Source organism: Saimiri boliviensis, chromosome 3 (assembly GCF_048565385.1).
Source record: "Saimiri boliviensis isolate mSaiBol1 chromosome 3, mSaiBol1.pri, whole genome shotgun sequence".
NCBI lineage: Eukaryota > Metazoa > Chordata > Mammalia > Primates > Cebidae > Saimiri > Saimiri boliviensis.
Window position 1 is genome coordinate 98,694,475 of NC_133451.1, and position 26,875 is coordinate 98,721,349.

General features: G+C 35.5%; 2 protein-coding genes across 6 annotated transcripts in view; one reads left to right on the top strand and one right to left on the bottom strand.

The window, feature by feature from the left end:
* TBCK (TBC1 domain containing kinase) overlaps nucleotides 1–11,884 on the bottom strand; it is a 265,679-nt gene extending 253,795 nt beyond the window's left edge. For 2 of the 3 annotated variants that reach the window (XM_010340090.3, XM_003929478.4), the window contains exons 1-2: nucleotides 11,233–11,526; nucleotides 4,398–4,619 (exon numbers count right to left, since the gene is read on the bottom strand). In XM_010340090.3, coding sequence (XP_010338392.1) covers nucleotides 4,398–4,590 — 193 coding nt within the window. In that variant the 5' untranslated portion in view covers nucleotides 4,591–4,619; nucleotides 11,233–11,526. Of the gene's footprint in view, nucleotides 1–4,397; nucleotides 4,620–11,232; nucleotides 11,527–11,741 lie in introns of those variants that run through there. The other variant, XM_074396536.1, reaches the window with a different exon arrangement.
* Nucleotides 11,560–26,875, top strand: part of AIMP1 (aminoacyl tRNA synthetase complex interacting multifunctional protein 1) — a 33,071-nt gene continuing 17,755 nt past the window's right edge. The window contains exons 1-5 of one of the 3 annotated variants that reach the window (XM_039468197.2): nucleotides 11,560–11,692; nucleotides 18,858–18,991; nucleotides 21,622–21,735; nucleotides 22,281–22,448; nucleotides 26,142–26,350. In XM_039468197.2, coding sequence (XP_039324131.1) covers nucleotides 18,883–18,991; nucleotides 21,622–21,735; nucleotides 22,281–22,448; nucleotides 26,142–26,350 — 600 coding nt within the window. In that variant the 5' untranslated portion in view covers nucleotides 11,560–11,692; nucleotides 18,858–18,882. Of the gene's footprint in view, nucleotides 11,693–11,789; nucleotides 11,869–11,999; nucleotides 12,114–18,857; nucleotides 18,992–21,621; nucleotides 21,736–22,280; nucleotides 22,449–26,141; nucleotides 26,351–26,875 lie in introns of those variants that run through there. The other 2 variants (XM_039468196.2, XM_039468195.2) reach the window with 2 other exon arrangements.

The following is a 26,875-nucleotide window of genomic DNA, read 5'->3' on the forward strand; positions in this document are numbered from 1 at the left end:
CAGCCCTCAAACTCCTTGTGACAAGTGATCCTCCTGCCTCAGCCTCCTGAAGAGGTAGGACTACAGGAACAAGCCACCATGCCTGGTTAATTTTTTTTTTTTTTTTTTTTTTGTAAGGACAGGATCTCATTATTTTGCCAGGCTGGTCTCAAACTCCTCCCTGCCTCAGCCTGCCAAAGTGTTAGGACTACAGGTATGGGCCACCAAGCCCGGCTTTGATATTCTTCAATGCAAAATTAACATTCTCTTCTTTGTACTCTCATAGCACAGCACATTTTACATCACCTATTGTAAAAACTACTACTGTATTATTGAATATAACTGTGGATGTATTTTTCTCTACTATTTCTGAAGCTGACTTGGGACCTAGTATAATGAGTTACTCATGTTTGTATATTTGTCCCTAGCACAAGGAGGGCCATACTATCAGGCAATGGTCTATCAAGATATAACCCCAGTGTACTTGCATGTCAAAGCAGACTTTAAGAAATAACACAGTGGACAAGAAAGACTAGTTCCTACATAAATCTTCAACTATGGAATCCAAGATGGCCAAAGAGGAACAGCTCTAGAGTGCAGTTCCCAGCAAGAACAACGCAGAGAGTGAGTGATCACCCCATTTCCAAACGGGTTTTCACTGCCCACAGACCCAGAGATTCCTGGGCCGAAAAGTGCCAGGAGTTTCCAGCAAGGCTGTTTCAGCCAGTGCTGCAGGTTGGTGCACAGAAACTCACACAAATCTGGGTGGCGGTTTCAACTGGCACCTGGAATGCCTGGGAGACAGAGCAGCCCATTCAACTGAAAGGGAGGGGGCTGAGACAGGGATCCAGGTGATGTGGCTCTGTGGGTACCATCCCCACAAAACAAGCAATCTGAAACACTCTGGATTGACAGTTTCACACCAAGCACAGCTGGACCCAGGATGGTCCAGCTCAGTGGGGGGAAGGACATCTGCCACTATTGACACAGTCCACCAATACCAAGGCAGTTCTAACTGTACCTCTGTAAACAACATCTCAAGGAAGTTCACACAGCAGTTGGGCAGAGCCCACAGCAGCTCAGTGATGCCTCTGCTGGCAGACTGCGACTAAACTATCTCTGTGCTGGGGAGGGCATCTATGGAAAAAGGCAGCAGCATGTCAAGAACTTAAAAATAAAGCCCAATCTTCCTAGGACAGTGCACCTGGGAAAACAGGCGGTTATGAGTTCCACTGAAGTAGATTTAAAGGTACCTGCCCAGCAGCACTGTACAGAACAACGGAGCTCCCAACACAGCACTTGAGCTCCTATAAGGGATAGACTGTCTCCTCAAGGAGCTCCCTGACCCCCATATACCCAAAGAGACACCTCATAAAGGAAAGTTCAGGCCGACACCTGGTGGGTACCCTTCAGGGACGAAGGTAAGAGTAGAAGAAACTGGCAGCAACCCTTATTGCTCTGCAGCCCCCATGGGTGATCCCCAAGCAAGGAGGGTCTGGAGTGGACCACCAGCAATCCTGCAGCAGAGGGACCTAACTGTTAGAAGGAAAACTAAGAAACAGAAATAAATGGCTTCAAAATCAACAAAAAGGACATCCACTCAGGGATCCCATCTGCAAGTCACCAACTACAAAGACCACAGGTAGATAAAGCCATGAAGATGGGAAGAAACCAGTGCAAAAAGGATGAAAACACCAAAAACCAGAACGCCTCTCCTCCTCCAAGGGATCACAACTCCTCATCGTATAGGGAACATAGCTGGATGGAGAATGAATCTGACTAATTGAAAGAAACAGGCTTCAGAAACTGGATAATAACAAACTTCTCTGAGCTAAAAGAACATGTTCTATTATAAAGACACATGCACATGTATGTTCATAGCGGCACTGTTTATGATGTTTATGACAGCAAAGACCTAGAACCAAGATAGACTGGACAAGGAAAATGTGGCACATATATACCATGGAATACTATGCAGCCATAAAAAATGATGAGTTCATGTCCTTTGTATGGACATGGATGAACCTGGAAACCACCATTCTCAGCAAACTGACACAAGAACAGAAAATCAAACACCACATGTTCTCACTCATAGGTGGGTGTTGAACAATGAAAACACAGTGACACAAAGAGGGGAGCATCACACACTGGGGTCTGTTTTGGGGGGCCGGGGAGGGACAGCGGTGGGGTGGGGAGGCTGGAGAGGGATAACATGGGGAGAAATGCCAGATATAGGTGACAGGGGGATGGAGGCAACAAACCACATTGCCATATGCACCTATGCAACAATCCTGCGTGATATGCACATGTACCCCAGAATCTTAAGTACAATAACAAAAATAAATAAATAAATAAATAAATCTTCAACTCATCAGCATCTTTATACCTTTTGCTTCAAAGCTAGCTTTCTACCAACTCTGACGTTCAAATTTGTTCCCTATGAAGAGAGACCCTTGAGGCCTCAACATGACACCACCTATGCTCTTGTTTAACACATTAAGCCAAACATGACAGGCATTTACTAATATTTGCAGAATCAATCAATCAAAGGCAACCTTGTACAGTAAAAGAAGTCTCAAATAATGTATACTTTAACATGTCTCTGTGTATATACAGATATGTCAATATGAAAAATCAAATATTTTTCATCATCTGCTAGATAATTAACTTTTTTTTACCACCCTCTTTCCCATATCTCTCACCAAGTTCCCTGACAAAATCTAACTATTTAGAGCACTAGGTATGTGGTAGAGCTCAACTGTGGTTATGGTACTGAACATCTCTTATTAGAATTCTGGCAATATTTGATTATACACGTATAGCAATGTGTACAATCTTTCAAAAAATAATAAAATGTATTAGCATTCTAGTTTTCCTTAATTTCCGTTATGTGACCTTGGATGAATTAATTGTGAAACTTGACTTAATTGCTCTGTGGCTTAATTTCCTTACCTGTAAAATGATAGTACCAGTTCCTACCACAGAGTAATGCTACAACACTTAATTAAAACATGTAATTAAAATATGTAAAACACTTAGAATATCTGATATATAAAAACACTCAAAAAATTTTTACAATCAATAATCATCATTACAAAAAATATTTCTACTCACAGTCTATAAAACACAAATATTCTAAGTAAGTATTTTAAGAGAAATAAACCAGGGAACTTGAAAGCCTAGTTTACAGTCTATTATTCAATAAAACTGTAAAGAAAACATAGTTTGCATTTATCAAGGTTTTTAATCTTAAGTTGAAATACATAAAATTGCCATTTTTATAGGGAAAAAAGTTGAATATCCCCCACCATATAGGGTTAACTTTCAGTTTTTTTATATCTACAAATTATTTTATGTTAGAAAAATTAAATACATTTCACTGAAATGCATTTAAAAGAATTTTAAGAAATGCAAACTTAGCCTTCAATTAAGCTTCCAAAAACAATTTTAAAATAAGTGAAAATATTGCCACCACAAGCATCTTTAAGTGGAGAACGAAAGAACCTGGTTACACTACTAAAAATGCAGTGAACATTTTCCTCAAACACTGACTTTTTAACCAATAGGGCTCAACTTTCCTAATTTAGTTCTCTAAATGGGCTCCTGTATAAAAAGACTAATGGAGGTTAAAAAAAAAAAAATCTACTGACTATCTTTTCATTTGAAGACAGTTGCCAAAATCATTACTTTCAATCAAAAATTATATTCTGTTAGATAATTCTTCTAAAGTTTCTAAAGAAATATGCTTATGACTAGAGAGTTTTCCTGAAAAGGAAAATTAAAAATCCTGATTCTCAGATCTGAGAAACATTAATCATTCAAATATAGCTGTTCATTCTTTCATTCATTCATTTAACTAACATTTATTGAGTGCTTCCTACATGTTCTGAGGTCACAGCAAAGGTCCTTATCCTCAAGAACTCAGAATGCTCAGAGGAGAAAAATTAAATAGAAAATAATAAAATGTCATAAAAGCTATAAAAGAATTTAGCAAGGAGACTTAGCTCAGATTGTAGGAAATGGAGCATAGCATCATCCATAAGAGGAAATTGCAAAGTACAAAATTAAGGATATGCGAATCAAAAACACTCAAAGCAACTCAGCTTGGTTGGAATGAAGGGTTAAATTAGTGGAAACAACAAGCAATATATCGAAAGGGGATTAGTGCAGACTGGATCAAGGACTAGATGAAGGATTTTGCATGCCATAGCCTAGTAAAGAGTTTGAATTTTACCTGGTAGATTTGCAAATAAATGAACAGTGTTATGAAAGAGGCAGGGTGGGGAAAAAGGAGGAGAGAAAGGAGGCCAGGGGTACACAGGTACTGATGATAGCTTTATATATTTAGTGGATACCATATTTATAACTTAGGGTAACAAAGCAGAGAACATAAATAGGAAAAAAAGAAAACAACTTACCGTGCTTTCCCCTAGAAATATCCACATACTGGCACAGTCTGGGATGGGTGATGGTTTTGAGGATTTGAAAGCGACCTAAAATTTTGATGGAATTTGGTGTGAGAGGAAGCCCATTGCTTCCACAAACATCATGTGGCAGAGCCGAGGCAAAGAAGGTAAAGGCTCCCATTTCAGCATCCTTCAAGGGAAACATTTTTGGAGTCCTAGGTCTTCTAAGATAATCTAGAAAAGGAGAGAGTTTTAAGCCAAACAGACCAAACCTTAACCATGATTAACATACAACTTGGAGGAAAATGCCAATCTGAACACTTTTACTGTGATGTTTCACTTCACAGTAAAAACATCGAAGTAAAAAAATTCTAAAATATCAGAGGACAAAACACCTAAGCATAAACGTATATTGCAGCTCTAAATCAAACGCAAACATTTTCAATGGCATAAAAAGGAAAAGAGAGATTATTCCATCTTCAATGACATGTGACAGTTTAAAAAGTAGAGGAAGTTAGTTTCTGCCATCTTCATATTATTAATAAGGCTCTTCTCTTTATCTAAAGATTCAATAACCCACATACCATCGATAACCTTCCTTCTCATACAGTGAGGGAAGTCAGGAAAGAGAAAATATAGATACCAACGGTCAGGGACCTTACAATAGTAGTCAAGCTTAAACTAGAGTAACAGAAGGCTATATAACATTAATAATCAGTTTTTAATTTTATGCTAAGTGTTTTACATTATGCATGATCTGATTTAATCATCTTAATAATCTTGACAAAGCTACTATCTCCAGTTTAGAGGTAGTTGTTTCACATGAATAGCATGAGGCATCCTATTTGCACTGACTCCAAAACAAATAGTGCCCCCAGAGTTGTGTAAGGTTAAGCCTGGAGATTAGGAAATTTGCTGCTTATCAATCTGAATCACATTAAGGCAACCATAACAAAAAAAAAAAACAGGTCTCCTGACACAAAAATATTTTACCCATGTGTCCCACTAAAAAGACGTTCTACTGGTAAAGCACGGCATTTTTCCCTTCTCAGCTTTTATAAAAAATATACTGGAATTCCAATTTGATAAGACCATTTTTCTTATGTCTAACCAGACGTCTTAATGAAATCATTAAAAATATAGTATTTAAAAATGTACAAATGCTTAACAAGGAAGAAAAAATAAACAGGCCATGAGGCAATGAAAGATTTCTGGAAACCTGTACAAAACAAAATATATATGGAAGAGTATTGTCACAAGAAGCTGAAATAAATAAGCTACAACCTATAATAGCCAGGAGGTTTGTTTGGCCTCTTCAAAGTCAGAGGCTTCAGACTACGAGAAGGTAGGAACAATGGTAAACCGCAGTCAAAGAGGGTTTGAAATCAGAAGGGTGAAGTGTTGAATAATTAGAAGTGTCAACTCTGCCACCAGCCCCACAACATGGGCAGTTATTTACCCTCCATGAAAAAAAGAATAAGATAAGTTTCTTCCCTAAAGAAGTTGAACAAACTGTCAGAGAACTACAGTAGTTGCTATGGTGAGTAGAGCAAACTCCTCACAATCTGGAATTTGTAGGATCCCAGCTAAGATTTGGCTGTGCACGCAGCCATTCCAAAACAAAATATATCAGTCAATAAGCATGTACACATATGCAAAGCTCCCAGGCAGCCTTCCTTAACTCTTAAATAATGAGTTGTCTGGGAATCATCAGATAGTTGAGGAAAGACTACAGTATAAAGGGCAAACAATAAAATAAACCTCCAAAAATCTGACTTTGGAAGCAAGTGAAATAATTTATACATATATAAACACACACACACAAACCAACTCTAATATAGAGAGATTTGAGAAGATATTGCTTCCATTACCTAAAACAAATTATAGAAAAACCTATTATACAAAAGAATAAAGAGAAATGGCCAATACATACATGAAAAGATAAACAATCTCATTAATGATCAAGGAATTACACATTAAAACCACATAAAAATTTGTATCTACCAGACAGTTAAAAATTAAGAAATCTGATAACACGTAATGTTAGAAGGATGTAGAAAAATAGGATCTCTAATTTAAGTGGGAGTATAAATTAGTAAATATAAGTGGGAGTATAAATTAGTAAAATCACCAGAAACATTTTACACTATCTTGCTATTCCTACATTCCTACACACACACACATACACACACACGGAGAGAGAGAGAGAGACAGTGGACCTGTGGAAGAAAGGATCAGGGCCATATTGCTCCTAATATCCCCAGACTGGAAACAATTTAAATGTCCAATGGCAGGTAAATGGTTAAATAAATCGTGGTACATTCACCTGTATACATAATGAAAAATAAGCAAACTCTAGCAATATTTAATAGCATAGGTGAATCTTAGAAATATAATATTGAGTGAAAAAAGGTAACATAAAACATGCCGATTTTCATAAAACTCAAAAACAAAAAATAAAATAAACAATTTTGGAATACTTACATATATTTTAAGAATATACTCAACGAGTAAGGAAATTTTTTTTTTAATTAGCAGAAGACGGTTACTACCAAATCAAAGCAGTGGTAAGGTTAGGGAAAAATCCATAAGAAGCTTCAAAATCTTGAGAAATAGCCTAGTTTTTAGCTGGTGGATTAATGGGTATTCATGTTATCAATATGCTTGTAATTTCCATGCTCTGTATCTATATTTATCTACATATGTGTGTGCACAAATACCACATCTCATAATTTAAAATTTTTCAATAAAATAAATTGATTTTCAACAAAGACAAAAGAATTCAACAGAAAAAGTCTTTTTTACAAATGGTGCTAGAAAAATATATTCTTTATAAAAATTATAACCCCAACTTCAAAAATAATCATTTATGAAAATTATAACCCCAACTTCTACTGATTTATTCACAAAAATTTAAGATGTATCATAGGCTTATATGTAAAACGTAAAATTGTTAGTCTTCTAGTTGAAAACATAAAAGAGTATCTTTACAACCTTAGGCTAGGCAAAGACTTCTTAGATACAACAAAGCACTTGCTACAAAAGACAATTCTGACAAAGTAGACTTTACTAAAATTAAAAACATCTGCCTATCAGAAGGCACCCCTAAGAAAATAAAAATTCAAGCTAAAGGGAAATATTTACATCTATATATATATACATATGACATTATGTATACCTATGACCTTTTAAAATCAAATATATGTCTGTATATAACCGACCTGTATTCAGAGTCTGTAAAGAACTACCACAAGTCAATAATAAAACAAGCCAATACATAAATAGGTAAAATCACAAATATATTTTCACACAAGGCATGATGAGGAGAAAATGGAAGAATAATTTTGGAAAATATTTGGAAAACTCTTCTAAAGTTAAAAATATCCCTAACTGGTGACTCAGAAATTCCACTCCTACTAGGTATTTACCCAAGAAAAATTAAAATATTTGTTCATAAAAATGCTTGTATGAGCATGTTCATAGGAACTATACTCCTAATAGCTAAAAACCGGAAGCAATGCAAGTATCTCACAAGTGAATGAATTAACATACTTTTACCATGAAATTCTATTCAGCAACAAAAATAGAACAAACATCAAAATATGGATGTACCTCAAAAACCTTAAGTTTATGAAAGAAGCAGACACAAAAGAGTGCATACTGCATGACTCCATTTAAATGTAATTCCAGAACTATAGTTCTAAACAATAGTATTAATAATAAAAATCAGAAGATAGTACTGTGCATGGGGAAGAGGGGACGGAATAAATAGAGAAACAGAGTAACTTTCTGTACTGATAGAAATATTCTCTTGATTGTGGTGGCAGTGGTTACAAGGATGAAGGCATGCATCAAAACTCATAAAATTGGCCACTTAAAATCAGTGCATTTTAATATGTATAAATTTCATCTCATAAAAAATTAAGAGCCTATGAGAAGATAATAATTTTAAAAAGAGTAGAAATTATATGTTTGGCAAATCAAATAGAGGCATTGGAAAATAAAGTTCAGACAATTGCTGAGAACATGGAGCAAAAAGACAAATAGGTAAAAACAGAAGAAAAAAAGATAAGAAAGATAGCCTGTTCCCCAAGAGAAAGCAGACAACCAATGCAAAAGGACTAGAATGCAACAGTGAATGGACCAAGCCAAGCATCCAGCAGTCACTTTACAGGGAGTTTCAAAAAAAGGAGAGAAAAATAAAGAAGAAGAAATTGTGAGAGATACGGAGAAAATCCCCCACAGCTGAAGGAAATATGTACCTTCAAATTAAAAAGCCTTATAATTTCAAGGAGAATAAATGAAAAAAACCTACACTGAGACCCTTAACTCCTATGAATGAATTCACAGGAAGAATAAACTTGTATCTAGACACACTGCCATAAATTTTCAAAGCATCAAATGTAACTAGAAAATTTTAATCATTTCAGAGAGAAAAAGATTCTGCTATCAACAAATTAAAGTGAGACTGGCATTCTCATCAGCAATAATCAGTTAGAAGAAAGCCTTGTTGGTGGCGTGTGCCTGTGATCCCAGCTACTCAGGAAACTGAGGTGGGAGGATCACAAGAGGTCAGGAGATCGGGACCAGACTGAGCAACACAGTGAGACTCCACCTCAAAGGAGAAAAAAAGGAAAAAAAAAAAGTTAAAGACACTGAAGGATTGAGAGCTGAAGGAAAATACTTTTGATTCTATACATAGTCAAACTACCAGTCATAAGAGCAAATTATCATTTATAGCCATACAAATATTAAAAAGTAAAATTACTTTCTACATGCCTTTTGTAAGCAAGTTTCCTTAGGACATATTCCAGGAAAACAGGGGAAAACCAGGTAACAGAAGGCAAGGGGCTAAGAAAGTTATTCACCCAAGAGTAAATATAAACCCAGGATAGAAAAAAACAATGCAAAAGAACTAGAATGCAATCCATTCAAATTAAACAGAAAGCCACTGGGCTTCAAGGGAATTATCTTCAAGCAGAAGAATGGAAGCTTCAATGTGCGTCATACAAAGAATGAGAAGATTCAGTGAAGAAAGTAAATCCACCTACCTATTTCCCAAGAGAAAGCAGAAAGGCAACCAAGAAAGTGGGGATGGGTAAAAAACTGTGTAATTACACAGTCCAAAATATAAAGCATGCTCAACTACAGCATATTTTGCCATTGGTGGGAAATAAATAAAAATCCATTTGAACTTGATATCACAGTCTTAGTATGGCACAAGAATCATGAAGTTAAAACTCTGGTGAAAAAAATGTATCATAGCATACAGCTTGGACTTGCACCCAATAACAACTATAAAGCCATAATACTGTAAACATTTTATTGGTTTTTGGCATGTGATCAAAGCACAAATATTATAGTTAAGAAATACATTATCAACCTTGACAATGTACAAGTAAATGTTCAGCTAAGGGAAAGTGGGCAAGAAAGTAGTTTCTGAGGTGATAAAGGAAAAGGTAGAATCATTACTTTTCTCGTTTTACCGAACAAGAAGTCAAATATATTTTTAAAAGTTGATGTGAAAAAAGTAGTTACGTATATTATTTCGAATTATAAAGCAACCAATACAAAAACTAAAAATTGTGATTATATGACTATTTCAAAGTTCAGAGAAGTTGTGAATGGTGTGAGCTATCTCAAGAAGTCAACAACAAAAGAATTAGCAGTTTAACTTAAGGCTATCTCAAGAAGTCAAAGGAAAAAGAACTAGCAGTTTAATTTATTATTCAACCTACAGACCTAGTATTACAAAAGGTTAAAAGTGGTTATCCCTGAAGAACAGTACTGGGGAAATAGGACAGGTGACACAGCTGCACTTTATTATTCAATCTTACTGTGCTATACTATTTGATTTTCAATCGGATGCCTTTATTGCTTAGACAGCTGAAAATAACCTAATAAAACACAATAATCAAAAAGATAAAACACTAATTAGCATAAAAGATTTCATCAGTGTTCTGCTTCCACTACCTCTTAAATGGTTGTACATAAAAAGGCTCACACACAAAAATACATACATACATTTGCTTACACCTGGTGAGTGGAAGAAAACTAGGAGGAATAAAAACCATGCTGCGGTGAGAGATTAGATGAGGGAAACAACAATGCAAACAGTTGGGCTTGATCATTCATTCATTCAACAAATATTTTGAAGCCCCTATTTTAAGCCAGTTGTTTTTCCAGCTGGTGGGCAAAGGACAATGAACAAGTCAGACTCTGCCCTCAAAGAACTTATGACTCGAACGAGGGGAGAAAGTAAAAAACAGGGCAAAAGATACTGATTTTATCATGAATTAAAGTTTCACATTTCTTCAACAGGAAAATTATACTAATTCATTACTTTATATATGCAGTCCCTCAACAGGTTATTTTTTTCCCAAACATAGAAACAGGGCAGGGGCCCTTGAAAAGCAACCACTGACAATTATCAAGTAACTTCCTTCCACTGCTTCACTTTCTCCTACTGCTCAAGGGAGTGTTACACTTCGACAACTGACTAACCCTTGAGGGCCAGAAACAAATCAAAGCGAAATTCTCCCTCTACGGTGAGTAACGGAGGGGCGGATTCTAGATGCTCTAGCCTCCTCCTTTAGCCTTCCTCTGAGGCAGTGAGAAAGCGATTGCTGTGCCTGCGGCTCCCAAAGGACTCAGGTGAACGTGTGATTCACAGGAAAGGCGGCCTGTAGCTAGGGATGGGGACAGAACCCATCAGCAAGCCGCTCCACAGCTCGGCTCTCCATCTCTCCTGAGAACATGCGGGGCCACTCACTGCTCCTGATAGTCCTCCACCTCCCGCAGACCCCACCCACTACGGCACGGAAAACTCGATTACCCAAATACCTGCCTCTGAGTCTGGGGACGTAGGCAGGCACAAAGACAAGGGGGATGGAGCTTCTACACAGGGCCCCAGCGCTGTCGCTGTGGCAGGTGTTGCCGCTACGGCTTAGTGCACCAGACGCTTCATTCCAGGTGCTCCTACAAAAGAGGCCGCTCCTGGAACGCCGGGAGCTCAGAGGTTGCGAACCGAGTCAGCTAAGGTTTTCTTCCCGGAACCCGGCCAGGAGCGCGAGCCCAGACGCCCCATTCACAGCTCCCAGCTTTTTACCCTCCTCCCTCCCCTCAGCCTGGCCTTTTCTTCTGCCCTCACAGCCTCCGCGACCCAACACTAAGGAAAGACCCCGACTTCTGGCGTCCTGCCCCTTGCCCAAACAGGCGAGGAAATATAGCGAGAAAGAGATGCGGGGCTGGGGGGCGGTTGGAGATACTGAATGAGGGAATGGAAGACGAGGAGCGTGGTGTGGCAGGTTAGTGGGACTGCACACAGGAAGGGGAAGACAGAATTTGGGATTGAACCTGTAGAGCACTCAGGCGTTCAGCAAAGACACCTCATTGGGTCCTTTCTCGCTGCTATAGTACGCGGGTGGTTGTTCGTACACGCTTCCTGCTGTGGCTGTCTCGGAACGCCAGTCCGCCGCTTCATGTGAGTGGTGTCGTGGAGGGTCACTCACACGGGGATCGCGGAATGCGGTCGTGGGAGGGTCTTCCCTCTCTAACTTGTCTCCAGGAGAGAGGATCTGGCCTGCCGGTCCTCATAGGTAGTCCGCTCGCATTAGGACCAGCCCTGGCCTGAGAAACAGACTAAGAGCTGGAGACCTTCTAAATGAGCTGCCTTTGAGAAATAGGATGCAGGGCTAAATTAACAATGCTACTGGAAAAAAACGATCCGTAAGCGTATTTGCTATTATGTAAATGTGTGTGTCAAAGGACTTCGGTGCTCTGGGGAACAGGAGGGTGAAGACAGGAATTTATTCATGCACCGAATAGTTATTAAGCTCCCACTCTATTCCAGGCACCGTTCCAGGCATTAGGTGAAGAGCAGTGAACAAAACAGACAGACATCTCTGTCTACTTGTAGCTCACATTTTAGTGAGGAAGGCACATACTAAGCAAAGTAATTAGAAACATGCTTTTTTTTAGGTCGTGATGAGTGCTGAAGAGAAATATAAAGCAGGGAAGAAGGATATGGGTTGAAATTTTAGAGTGACACAGGAAAGGCTTACTGAAAAGATGACTTTTAGTAAAGAGCTGAAAGAAGTGGGAGATTTATCCATGCAAGTATTTTGAGGAAGTGCAGTCAGACAGAGGGATCAGCCATTGCAAAGGTCATGAAGCAGAAACTTGCCAAAATAGCAAGGAAGCCTGTAGGTCAAAGTTGAGTGAAGGGTTTAATCCTTCACTGGAAAGTAAATCAAGGAAGGCAGGTCATGAAGATCTTGAGGGCATCTAACTTTTATTCTTAATGAAACAGGATTTGGGAGGGTTTTGAGCAATAGAGTGATGTGAGCTGACTTCCTTTTAAGAGGATCAGTCTGGCTGCTATCAAAAATACACAAAGGAGGACTTGGTGGGAGAAGGAAGGCCAATAAGGAGAGTTTTGCAATAATCCAGAGGAAGCATGTTGGTGGTTTGACTGTGGGTGGTGAGAAATGGCCATTTATATTCTTGGTGCACTTAATTTGGATATGTAAGAGTATTATAGATGACAGGATTAATTTTATTTAATTAGGCTTTGGAGGACACTTTAAAAATGAATTCCAGTGTGAGTTTCAGAGTGACAAACACAAGTAAAAATCATGGCTTTGCTATGTGATACTTGAAGGGATTCAGATAAGTCATGTGATTTTCCTGGATCTGTCTATAAAACGGAAATAATATTTCTCAAGATGGCAAAGATTAAGGTATATTGCAGATATTTAATGACAAGGTATGTAATGGGCCTAGTCTGCAAATCTCAACCAGGTAAAAGATGGCCTTATTGTGAGTTAAGAGGGTCATGGGAGGCCAAGATATATTCCTTTTTAAATATGGACTCTTTACTGGGGAGAAAAATTTTGTGTTAATGACAATGGTATTTAGAAATACATGGACTGGCCTCTCATATCTGTCTACTCTATAGTCATTCTCATAGCCATTCTTTAAACCCTCCAGGACTCCCTGTGTCCTCATCAGTAAAGGGAAAGAAGACTCTCTGGTAAGGGAAGCAAGAATAAATAGGAACTTTCATAAAAAGTCAATTTTAGATATTCTTTTTATAGGTTTTGGCAAAGGTTGATGAAAGACCTATGGAATTACCGCTGGTTGCTGCGCTTACATATTTTGAGTGTCGTGAGATGCATTATTCTCAGCATATTTACCTTTTCTTATCTTCTTTAAATTCTGACTTTTTACATATATGATTTAAATCCTAAGAGGAATTTTCACCTAGTTCTAAAAGGTGCCACATTATTTAACACTATAATAAGGACATTCTGTCAGTGTGGGGTAGTTTATTTATACTGTAATACTCTTACGTATCCAGTAATTAGATCATCTAGCAAATCAGGGAGAGAAGTTGGAAGACATGAAGGGAGGAGAAGACAGGAAAAAAATGAATACAATTACTATAGTCCATCAACTCTGATATATACATTTTTCTCATACTTACATCTCTGAAATAGGCGGGTATTTTTAAATTGTTAACATCTTTAAATCACCATAGATGAATTGGCAGTTGTGAAATATTTGTCATTGCCCACACTTATGCACACTTGGTCATAACTTAATGTTGTCATTATGTCAGTGGAGTTATATATGCAATGTTGGTATATAGTTGTTGAGTTTAATTTTCCTTTTAAATATCCTTAGAGAAGATTATGATTAGCATTAGAATGAAAAGTTACTGCATATACAGGGAAACAAAAGAGTGATACAAGATAAAATTCCAGGGTTAAATTTGAAAGAAGTCTTTTGATAAATAATGTAGGATGTGTCTCAGTGATTAGAAAGCATTGGGTCAGTTGATTCAATAGTGTTTTTTGTTCATAATGGTACATAAAATAATAGAGCTTCTTGGGATTGAAGCCATTTTATAACTGATGGCATTTTAGATTTCCTGAAATAAAGTATTTAAAGCTTCCAACAAAAATGTAAATTTTTACCGAATGTAATTCTGAAATAGTGAAATTAGAGGTTTTGACTAGAGATACTTTCAAATTTGTGTAGAGTTCCTATATAGCATAGGAATTCTACAATTAAAAATCTTTATTTCAAAGTAGTAACGTTTAGGTTTGATTCCTAATGTTGACAGCCTGGGGCATAAGATTTTGCTATTTAAAAGAAATGACAGGCAATTTGGTTGGGGTGGGGAGGACTATTGAGGAAATTGCTGAGTAAACAAAATTGATAGTAAAGATCTCAAAATCTTAAAAATCCATCTTTGTGTGTATTTTAGTGATAAAGATGTACTGTAAATTCATGGACAGTATTTGGGATTCTGTGTTAGAGGCATCGTATGATTAATGCCTTTTTAGGTTTGATAAAATGTGATAATTAACATTGAGAAGGACAAAATTAATGTGAAGGGACAGAATGATTTAGAGAATATGTTTCAGAAGCTTTTGTCATTAAAAAAACATATGTTCATTCTTACCATTTTAATTTAGTAAAGGAAAAGGTCTTGATTCTCACCAAACACAATTAACATACTTGATATACTGTTTTCTGTGCTTTTCTCTTCATAAATATTTTATATTTGCAATTACTGTGCATGTAATTGTTATATCTATTTTAATCTCACAAACTTAACTTTTTTTTATTTTGGCCCAGAGACTTAAACCAGCATTTCCCAAACTGTTTTAGAAAATACTACTTTAAATAAATGTTAATAGATATTCCTGGGTTAGGATTCTGTCATTAAATGTGTTGGAAAATGCTTCGTAATTATATCCTTTAGAGAAATTATAGCTAGAGCATTAAAAGAGTTAGCTGCAGCATCAGACAGACCTGAGTTTCAATCCTCATTTACTAACTACATGTTACATGAGGCAAATTAATTTTAATTCAAGTTTTCTTCTCTGTATAATGGAGATTATTACAATATTCTAAATGATGTGTATTTAGCCAGCCATTGTACATGTTCTACAAATATATGTAGTTGTTATTATCATCTGTGAGAAACCTTATACATATTAGCATATTAGAAACTCTGAGGACTTAAAATTTTGAAGGTTAGCTTATACTCGATGTAAAATTGAAAAATCACAGAGGAATAATTAGCATAGATTAATTATTACAATATTACATAGATTATTACAAAATTATTACAATATTGTAGTATAGATTACAATATTACGTAGATTATTACAAAATTATTACACTATTCTAAATGACTTGGGTATTTAGCCAGCCATCGTACATGTTCTACAGATATATGTAGTAGTTATTATCATCTGTGAGAAACCTTATACATATTAGCATAGTAGAAACTCTGAGGACTTAAAATTTTGAAAGTTAGCTTATACTTAATGTAAAATTGAAAATTCACAGAGGAATCATTAGCATAGATTAATGAGTACTGGGTTGAATGGTAAAAGATTTATTTGAGCTTTAAGCAATGTTGTTAAATGATCACTGTGTCCTAAGCATAACATTATTTTAAAAAATGTCTTCAACTACGTTTCCCCCATTTGTCTGAAAACTTAGTGCAAAGAACATGATTATTTGTGTTCTCTGCTATAAACCCAGCATATGACACAAAATCGGGGAGTATAAAGTTGGGGTCATGCACTTACTTTTAGGGACCTGGCAGGTAATACAAATCACAGACAACAGTGGGTAGTAAAGTGTCTGTATGTCTTACTTAAAGACATTCACATCAGTTATTTCCAACACTGTTAACCCTGGAAAAGAAGGTATCCCTGAACTTTGTGGTATCAGTTTGTGATCCCTAGAAAATATTAGCAATTAAGATTAAACCCTGAAGAACATCATCATTAATGGGACATATAAAGAAAAAGCAACCCTGAAAGGAGATAACGAGGAAGTAGGAGGTGAAATCTGGTCAAAGTAATTTTATAAATTAAGAAAATGAAGTATAAAAAATTTAGGTAACTTTACCGAGGTCACACAGCCTAAATATATGATTTACCCAAGGCTTGCTTATAAACTCTCTGAAAAAAACCTTTGTTCCTCTGCCAGTGCTACTGATCATTATCTGCACATTACTAGAAAACATTAACATAAACTTATGCATCCAACCTATATTTTTTAAAAATTTAAATGATAACCAACAAGTATTAGAAAACCCGTTTTCAGGGCTTCTGTTCAAAGATAGCAAATGGCTTTTAGCATTTGAGAAAACTTATGTTAACAAAGAGACATAACTAGAAGTGAAATGTTTTTAGATTTCACAAGATGAAACATTTTAAATATTGGCATCATGAATAATATTTCCCAATAACCAGTTATCTAGGACTGGAGAGTAAGTAAAGGCTGGCTGCCAGCACAATGGCTCACACCTGTAATCCCAGCACCTTGGGAGGCCAAGGCAGGCAGATCAGTTGAGGTCAGGATATCGATACCAGCCTGGCCAACATGATGAAACCCCATCTCTACTAAAACTTCAAAGTTTGGCCAGATAGCACGCTCCTGTAATCCCAGTTGGAAGGCTAAGGCAGGAGAATCGATTGAACCCAGGAGGCAAGATCATGCCACTGCACTCCAGCCTGGGTGAAAAAGCACGACTCTGTCTCAAAAAAAGAAAAAGTTTTGTCACTTCTCTTTATGATGTTTCCTCTTAGCAGTTACATATGTGTGTTTAGTTCATTTGTGTTTATGTGTTTTAAAACATGACATTCTCCTTCCTAAACATGTTCCTTAATATGTATTTTTAAAGTCATATTTTATGTAACTCATTATTCCAGTTATATTTTACAGATAGTTAACAGATATATCAACTCAGTAAAATTGTATTTTTTTTCTCTTAGGCTAGGGTTTATTATCTCTGTTTTGCAAATTACTATTAGTGTTTTTTTGATTTTTCATCAGTGTGGTGAGTATTTATTTTTTAAGTTACTATCTAGACCTGTTGGCTTATTTATGAGCATTATTCTATATGGACTATTATTTTAACAGTTTAGAAAAATGTGGACCAAAAGAGCACAGAAATTCAAATGAAGATACCACCTTTTAAACTGCCATTTTTACCAAAGTGTACACAGAATACTGTGTCGTTGTTACTTAAATGTTTGCAAAGCCAGAATTGTAGAGAAAATATCTTAATAGAAATGGATATATGAAGAAAGTTAAAGTAAATAAAGTATGCTCTTCTGAATTTTAGTATCCTGAGTTACAGCATTTCTTTAGTTTTTAACTATTTTCTATTTTATTCCAATATAAATAATGATGAAATATATCAACAGATGAAATGTAGCTATCACAAACAATAATGTATACCTGATTGGGCAGAATTGGCAACTTGTACATCTCTAGCAAAGACATATTTGATGAATAATACTAAGATGAATGTGAATAATGGTGCATTTTAGAAAAATACATTTTGAAAAGGTACGACTCAAAACATCTTATTCAAATGTCAAAATTAAGAAAGAAAACTAAAAAACTAGTATCTTAACTGATAGGAAACAAGTAGATTTAAATATGGACTAATGCTCATAAATATGCCCACAGGTCTAGACAGTCACCTCAAACATAAATACCAGCCAGTTTATTGTGGCTTTTCAGAATATTCTTTGTATAGAATTGGTATTACATAATAATATAAAATTGTCAATCTGTTATTATATCCAGTTTTTATTAAAAATTTCACCATTAATACTGAGTGCTGCTTTATTTATTTAAAATTAGAATTATTTCAGCAATGCTTATGTCATTGTTACACCTTGAATTATAAATTCTTACTTAATCAGGTAAAAAAGAACAGTTCATAGTATTGCTAACAATTAACTCTCTGTTGTGAATGTGATTATTTTTCTTAGTATGAAGCAGTTTTAATTTTAACATTATGAATTAATCTCAGATTGTTTGCTTACATGTACCTTGGTAGTATTTTTAAAAATTTCTCTGAATTTATTATAAAACTAAAATTCTAATTTTTAAATTAAAGGACACAGTATATACTGACATTATATTGGAACATGCATGTGATTAATATTGTTTTCTTAATTATCTTTTTTAATATTTGTCTTTCCTAATTAACATGTTATTCTTGAAAATTGTAGATAAGTAAATACACAATAGAAAGATCGAGTATACAGAAATATAAAAGGAATGAAGTCAGCAACTCTTTACTTTGGAACACAGGTGTAATACTCCTTAGCGTAAAATTATCGTTATTCTTATCTCTTAGTGTACCTGAAACTTTCTTTGAAACTTTTCAACCTTAAATGTGGCTAGTCTGTTTTCTGCCTTGGGTACAAATTATATTTCCTCTTCCAAATAGAATAAGAAATTAGTCTGCTTAACACTTCTGTTTGTTTGGCCTGCTGCTCTTTATAGGAAAAATATTTTTCTAACATATTTATCTATTACAGTAGAATATGTTTTTTCTTTCATACTGCTTTTTCACGGTATCCTATAGTATAAATTTATTTCTTACACAGTGTAATTTATCACTTTTATTTTTTCATCTAGGATTTTCTGCCGTCTCTTGGCAAAAATGGCAAATAATGATGCTGTTCTGAAGAGACTAGAGCAGAAGGGTGCAGAGGCAGATCAAATCATTGAATATCTTAAGCAGCAGGTTGCTCTACTTAAGGAAAAAGCAAGTAAGAAAATTTAAATTTTTCTAAGGAGATACTTAAAATGAATTTGTACATTGACAGAGGAAAAATTATGTTTACCACATAAGTTATTTAAGTTTTACTTAGAAGTGTCTGTTCTGTGTAGAAAAATATCAGAATTTTTACCTTCAGAACTTTGATTGGTTTTGGTTTTGTTTGTTTAAATGTATTTTCTTCACAATAGTCAGTGTTAATGTTAGAATAGAAATTTGGAAATATTTTACTGCCACTGGTAGAAATAAATGTTCTTCTACATTTTCTAGTGTAAACAGGAACCTGTATTTACTCTCCAGAAACTTTTTCCTTAGTCATTTTTTTTCTAATTTTAACATGCCAATTTGTTTGTTTTTAAATAATGTTTATTGAGATTTTAAAATTATTTTTCTTAAAATTCTTACTCTCTTTTTATTAATAAGATGAAGAGGTTGCACATGATCATTGCTTGTATGACATAACACATGTTTTAAACAGAATTTTGTTTTCCATAGGTGACCATTTCATAGCACACCGACAAGCATTTCAGTTTTGTTGATTTGAAAACCTTTTTTACTTATTCTTCACCTTTCTATTATTCTTTTGTAGCCTATGCTGGCCGTTTTAGCCTATGCTGGCTGTTTTTAGTCATATTGCTCCTAATTTAAAATAAATATTTTATAAAATCTGTTAATACCTTATAAGGAAAATGTTTCTTAGAAAAATAACCTACCTATATATAATTTTAAAATATATATTAATCCAGTTTATAATAGAGAAGAGAAATAGAAAGGTATAAGTAGTAGTAATAATAATATATATTTTAGTAAGTAATACTTCTGCAGGATTATACCACCAGAGACAGTGTAAGAGGGTCACATGCCACATGATTCACATACATGGTATCATCAGTAATGCGGTAGGTACAATGCTGACTAGGATAGATGTGTAGTCAGACTGCATTTGTGTAGGTATCTTAGATACCAGAAGCAGATTTTAGTGATGTAGATAATTTACCCAAAATGATGAGTGATTGATTAGATAATGCTTTGATTAAAAGAAGGTACAGTCTACTCTTGATTTATGTGGTACTTGATTCATGGAAACTTCAGGGTATAATAAGCATGCTTAAAATTCCTACGTATGTATATATAAAGAATAGTTAAAATATAGGCTCAAATAATTATTAATGGGATTTTTACCTATACAAATTTATTATAGACTACTAGGAAGTTCTGCAGAATGTAAAACAGTTCTTCATTTTTCAGGAATATCCAGCATACTGCAGGACAGCTGGCATTCTTGGCCTCTGCCCATTAAATATGGGTACTAACAATCAAAAATAATCCCACCGATTTTCAAAATCCTACTTACAGAGCAGAACCAACCCCACTGAGAACCATTATTTTTCTCTTACATTTTTGTTACCCCATTGCACACCTTAATACATATGTTATATTTTGAGCAAATCCTTGAGTTATTTCACTCATTGAATGTTTGATGAGCCCAACTCAGACTTTAGCAGTATTCAGCTGCTTTTAAAAGGTAATAACTAAAAAGAAAGAAATGAGAATAGTTTTTTTCTTGTGTGGTAATGTCTCAGACTTCTTTAAAAAATATAATTTAATATAATGCTTATCTCTCTTTCAATATCTCTTGACATTTTATTTTATTTTTTAAAAATTCTTTTGAGACAAGGTCTTGCTCTGTCAACTGGGCTGGAGTGCAGTGGCACAATCTACCAGCTCACACTACAGCCTCGACCTCCAAGTCTCAGTCAGTCCTCCCACCTCAGCCTCCTGAGTGGCTGGGACCACAGAATGTGCCACAGCCCCCAGTTAGTTTTTTATTTATTGTAGAGATGGGGTTTTGCCATGTTGCCCAGGCTGGTCTCAAACTCCGGGGCTCAAGTGATCCGCTTGCCTCAGCCTCTGAAAGTGCTGGGATTATGGGATTATAGGCAAGAGTCAGTGCTCTTGGCTACGTATTCACACTTTTGTGCCAGCTTCTTAAGTTGCCCTTTATTATAGCTACAAAGCTGAAAACATGGTAATTTGATCTTAGTTAGCATCTTAATAGAAGCTAGGAAAATTATTCATAAAGCCTTCCTCTTTTACTATTATTTTATATGTTTTCTTCTTTTCTCTCTCTCTTAAATATCATGTTGTTTTAATAAACATTAAACTGACATAAAGGCACTGGCCAAACGTTTGGTTACACTAGAGCTAGTATTATCCTAGCTCTAGTTATACTGACTGTCTTCTTTTCAAATAGTATTCATACAAAGCCTTTTTTAAAAACACATATTTTGGCCGGGCACAGCGCACCTGTAATCCCAGCACTTCGGAAGGCCAAGGCAGGTGGATCACAAGGTCAGGAGTTTAAGGCCTGACTGACCAACATGGTGAAACCCCATCTCTACTAAAGTTACAAAAATTAGCTGGGTGTGGTGGTGCTCACCTGTAATCCCAGCTACTTGGGAGGCTGAGACAGGAGAGTTGCTTGAACCTGGGAGGCAGAGGTTGCAGAGAGCCGAGATGGTGCCACTGCACTACAACCTGGGCGACTGAGTGAGACTCCATCTCAGAAAAAAAAAAAAAAAAAAACCCACACGTATTTTAACTGGATGTTCTTGATCCTAGTTTTGCAGGCAACTTTGAGGGAAGAGAAGAAACTTCGAGTTGAAAATGCGAAACTAAAGAAAGAAATTGAAGAACTGAAACAAGAGCTAATTCAAGCAGAAATTCAAAATGGAGGTAATTAAATATAGAAAATTTGAGTAATCCAGAAGTTAGGAAGTTGGCCAGTCACAGTAACAGGGAGGAAAGAAGTAAGAATCTGTATTCAAGCAACTTGGCCAACTTCGTAACTTCTGGATGACTCAAGTTTATCAATAAAATGGGGGCATGAATGGAACCTACTTCTTAGAGTTTGAGAATTACATGGGTTAACTCATATACAGCATTTTGAAAAGTTCATAATAAGTTCATAAAAAGTTCATAATAAGGGCCATAATAAGTTCATAATAAATGTTAGCTATTGTTCTTATCTGCAGATTTCTCAGTTTAGTAATTATTGATTAAATGGGAATCATGCCTTTATTCTTTGATACGTCAGTAATGGCTAAAATATGCTTAATTTTTTTGACAGTCATTTTGTAGTCTCAGACAGTGGATACTTGATAACCATATACAATGAATTTTTCTTTTAAAAAGAGTTCTTATTTATGGTTTACAATTTTATATTTTTTATCGTATTTATTGACTTAATATGAATGACATTATTTTATTTTCTGTCTCAGTGAAGCAAATACCATTTCCATCTGGTACTCCCCTGGAAGCTAATTCTGTGGTTTCTGAAAATGTGATACAGTCTACACCAGTAGCAACCATATCTTCTGGTACCAAAGAACAGATAAGAGGAGGAACAGGAGATGAAAAGAAAGCAAAAGAGAAAATTGAAAAGAAAGGTATTTTTGACCTTTAAGCATACTTAACTCTTGACTGGATTATCAGAAAATGTCAAATTTTGATAGTGATAATAATAATGGTATCAAAAAGAAAGTTCAACTTTCATGAGCTAGGATAAGATTAGGAGCAATACGATATTGGAACATACAAGCTGGGTCCTAAATGGTATGTGAATGTTGACCAGATTAATAGAGTTAAAATGTGGCATTTTAGGCAGAGGGATCAGCATAAGTAAAAACAGACAGTCAAGATGAAGTGTAGAAACCCATATGTAGATTGATATGGCTGCATTTTGGTATCTATTTGTGGTATAGTTTGAGAGAAGTCCTAGATGGGAAGCTAGCTTAGGACCTGCTGTGATGATAGGAAAAGGACATTCCACCAGTCAGAGCAGACTGTCTGAACTAGAGTGTGAGGTATTAAGATTTCAGGAATCCATGAGAACTAAAGTAGAAAGATATGTCGCTATCCACTTAGGCAACAACCCTTGAAATCTAGTTGTCAACCTGCCTGTCCTTATTCTTCATTCTTCATGTCTAATTAACCAACAAATCCTATAATTCCTGTCTCCAAAACATACACAGACCCCAGCTCTGGTCTTTCCTTTAATCAGGTGCTATCTTAATTCAGGTTTTCACGATCTTTCATCTGAATTAATATTAAAGCCTAATCCTTTTTTATTTTTTAACCTTGCTGCTAAAGCTATTTTTTCTAATTGTAAATCTGAATTCCTTTTCCCAGATATGTCTAAAAGGTGCCTTATAAATAATTATGCATGTCTCTCATTACACTTAAACTAATTTACATTTTGGGGGTGAAACTGTAACATGGCAGAGGGATTTATGAACTAACTCAAGTCAAGTCTCCAAAGCACTTGCCAGTTCCTTTGACAAATATAAGTAACCTCTGCTAGTTAGAAGTAGGTAGGGGTTGTACAGCCTCTGCTATACAACTTCACCACTGGGTGGTATGATTATAATGAAAGCAAGTCAAGACTAATTCTTCTAGTGTAAAAAATATGTTAAGAAGTAGACAAAAAACAACTGTATAGCCTGTTCTTGCAAATTTGGTAGAATCCATATTTTATTCTCTAAGGAGGTTGTACTGTTCTAACTCAGGATTAATTCATCTTCTAGTAGGAGAAGGCAGCAAGGCTCTCCTTTGATGGAAGAGGGAGCACACAAGACCAAATGGAATTATAGGAGTAGAACACTTCTGTCCAATGGAACTTTCTATGTATGATAATGGAAACACTCTATATCTGCATTATCCAACCTGGTAGCCAATGGCCGGCCACATGTGGTTGTTGAAGATTTGAAATGTGGGTAGTATGACTAAACTGAATTTCTAATTTAAATTATTTTAAATTTGAATAAACTATGTGGCTGGCAGCTACCATATTGGACAGTGCTGTTCCGGAGGTGTTTGGCTGCTAGCTAGGATTGCCAGATTCTGCTTATACAAGGGCTGTGGTCTCCATACAGTCTTTCTAGACTGCCACGTATCTTTTTTTTTTTTTTTTTTGAGACGGAGTCTCGCTCTTTCACTCATGCTGGAGTATAGTAGTGCAATCTTGGCTCTCTGCAACTTCCGCCTCTCGGGTTCAAGCAATACTGTCTCAGTCTTCTGAGTAGCTGGGACTACAGGTTCACACCACCATCCCCAGCTAAGTTTTGTACTTTAGTAGAGACAGGGTTTCACTATATTGGTCAGGTTGGTCTCGAGCTCTTGATCCCAGGTGATCCACCCACCTCAGCCTCCGAAAGTGCTGGGATTACAGGCGCGAGCCACCACGCCCAGCTAGACTGCCACATATCTTAATTGAGCATCACTCGTTTGTCAGTGAAATATTTCTGAAATTCCTTATGATAATTAACAAAGATCTTGGTATAGATTTTAATATTTGCAGTCATTTCTAGAATGAAGATTCTTGATAAAAGTATTTCAAATGCCTAGGAAGTAGATTAGAATTTTAAAATATATGCAAATATAGATACATCGTAATACAATACTTTTTAAGTAAATATATAGAGTTTATCATACAAAGATAACTATTAAGACTTTGGTATATTCTGGTAATTTCGTTGTATATATTTTTGTGTATCATTTGAATTTTTACCATTTAAAAAATATTTGCTAATTTATGGAAAGTGAAATTTTTTAAAAGCTTGCTAATGACATTTAAAAATTGGCCAATATTTTAAGTTAGTTCCATCCCCTCTTTGATAAGCTTTTTGTTGTATGAATGATGAATACCTTTACATAGAATCTTCCTTTCCTGCTTCATGCAAAATTATTCTTCACTGAGTTTCTATATTTCATGTATGTAATGTTTATCACATATTTATTATACATGTACATGTCTATCTTCCTTAAAAGAGATTTTGAGTGCCTTGACAGCATGGGCTGCCCATCCTACTATTTTGAAACATTGTCACGTAAATCTATGTTGAAAGCCGGGCGCGGTGGCTCAAGCCTGTAATCCCAGCACTTTGGGAGGCCGAGGCGGATGGATCACGAGGTCAAGAGATCGAGACCATCCCGGTCAACATGGTGAAACCCCGTCTCTACTAAAAAATACAAAAAAATTAGCTGGGCATGGTGGCGCGTGCCTGTAATCCCAGCTACTCAGGAGGCTGAGACAGGAGAATTGCCTGAACCCAGGAGGCGGAGGTTGCGGTGAGCCGAGATCGCGCCATTGCACTCCAGCCTGGGTAACAAGAGCGAAACTCCGTCTCAAAAAAAAAAAAAAAAAAAAAAAAAAGAAAGATTAAATAAATGTATAGTTGAGAAAGAATGCTTCCAAGCTACAACAGTTTATCTCTATTCTGTGGATTCAAAGGTCAATGAGGTTTTATTTTGCCTTTACTTTTTTTTGGACAGAAAAGCGAATTGTAATCTTAAAGAATATGAATTCTCTTTGCAGGTTGTATTTAACTCAGTAGCTAAAGTAATTATATGTCAATAGAGTTACATTTTCAGCAAATAAATAAAAATATAATTATTAAAACGTAATCAGAATAAAATATTCTTATCTGCTTAAATCGTTACTGTGGATAACCCTAAAATCCTGTTACATCTTCAGGGAAATCTAAGAAATGGAGAAATTAATTGTATACTTATTAATATGTATAAGTGATGAGGAAAATATTTGATCAGTGAAATTGTATTTCACTCTAGTTCATTCTATCATTTGGGTACTGTGGTGTTCTTTCTAAATAAAGTATTTGTCACCTTGCAAAGAGTCACAGTAAAAGGTTTTAGAGGATTGTCTATTGTCCTGTTTCAGGGAAAGGCAAATTCTTTCTGCCGTAAAGTCTTTGTCACAACTGCTCAACTCTGCCCTGGTGGAAAAGTATCCATGGATGATATGTAAATGAATGAATACGGTTCTCTTCCAGGAAAACTTTATTTACAAAAACAGGCAACAGGCTGGATTTGGCCCATGAGCCATAGTTTGCCAACCTCACACCACCTTTCAAATAGAAATACAACAGAGAAATAGCTAAAATAAGTTTCAAGATTTTATGAGTTGAATATTTTTTTTCTTTGTTATTATTTCAGTGAATATAGAAGATAATTTTTTTTTTTCCTTTTAAGTTCATCAGTATTGATACCATGGAGTTTTCATCGTGTTTTATTTGTTTGGTTTTATTTCTGATGCTTACCCATTTATAAATACTTTTTAATAGAGAAGAAGGAGAAAAAACAGCAATCAGTAGCTGGAAGTGCCGACTCTAATCCAATAGATGTTTCCCGTCTGGATCTTCGAATTGGTTGCATCATAACTGCCAAAAAACACCCTGATGCAGATTCTTTGTATGTAGAAGAAGTAGATGTTGGAGAAGTAGCCCCAAGAACAGTTGTCAGTGGCCTGGTGAATCATGTTCCTCTTGAACAGGTAATCTGTACAACTGAAATTACTGTTGTGTACATACATCATTTTCATTCCCTCTTTCTTGATATCTTTCCATTACAATTTTGTATGCCATACAACATGTGCCATTGTTGATTAGTTCAGTTGATTAGTTTGAATGTGGTTAATTCAACAAGAAAAGCATAAAACCAATAAAAACCTGTAAAATATCTGTAAATTAAGATAGAATGCATGAGGATAAGAAGAAAATATTTATTATTTTCTCTATTTTTAAAATCTTTTTACTTTTGTATTTTGCATAAAAATATATGTGTGGAGATATATATATATATTTTTATATATATGTAAAATCTAAGTAACAACAAAATACAAAACATCCCATTTTTAACAAATAAAGGAATACCATTAAAAATTGCAAGTTTAATCTCCATGATCCCCTCTCCTCATTTTTCCGCAAGTATGAAAGTACTTTTTTGGGTTTTAGAGAAGTAAAATTTGTTCTCATAGATTGGTGCTTTCTGGGTTTATATTACATGATTTTAAAAAGCA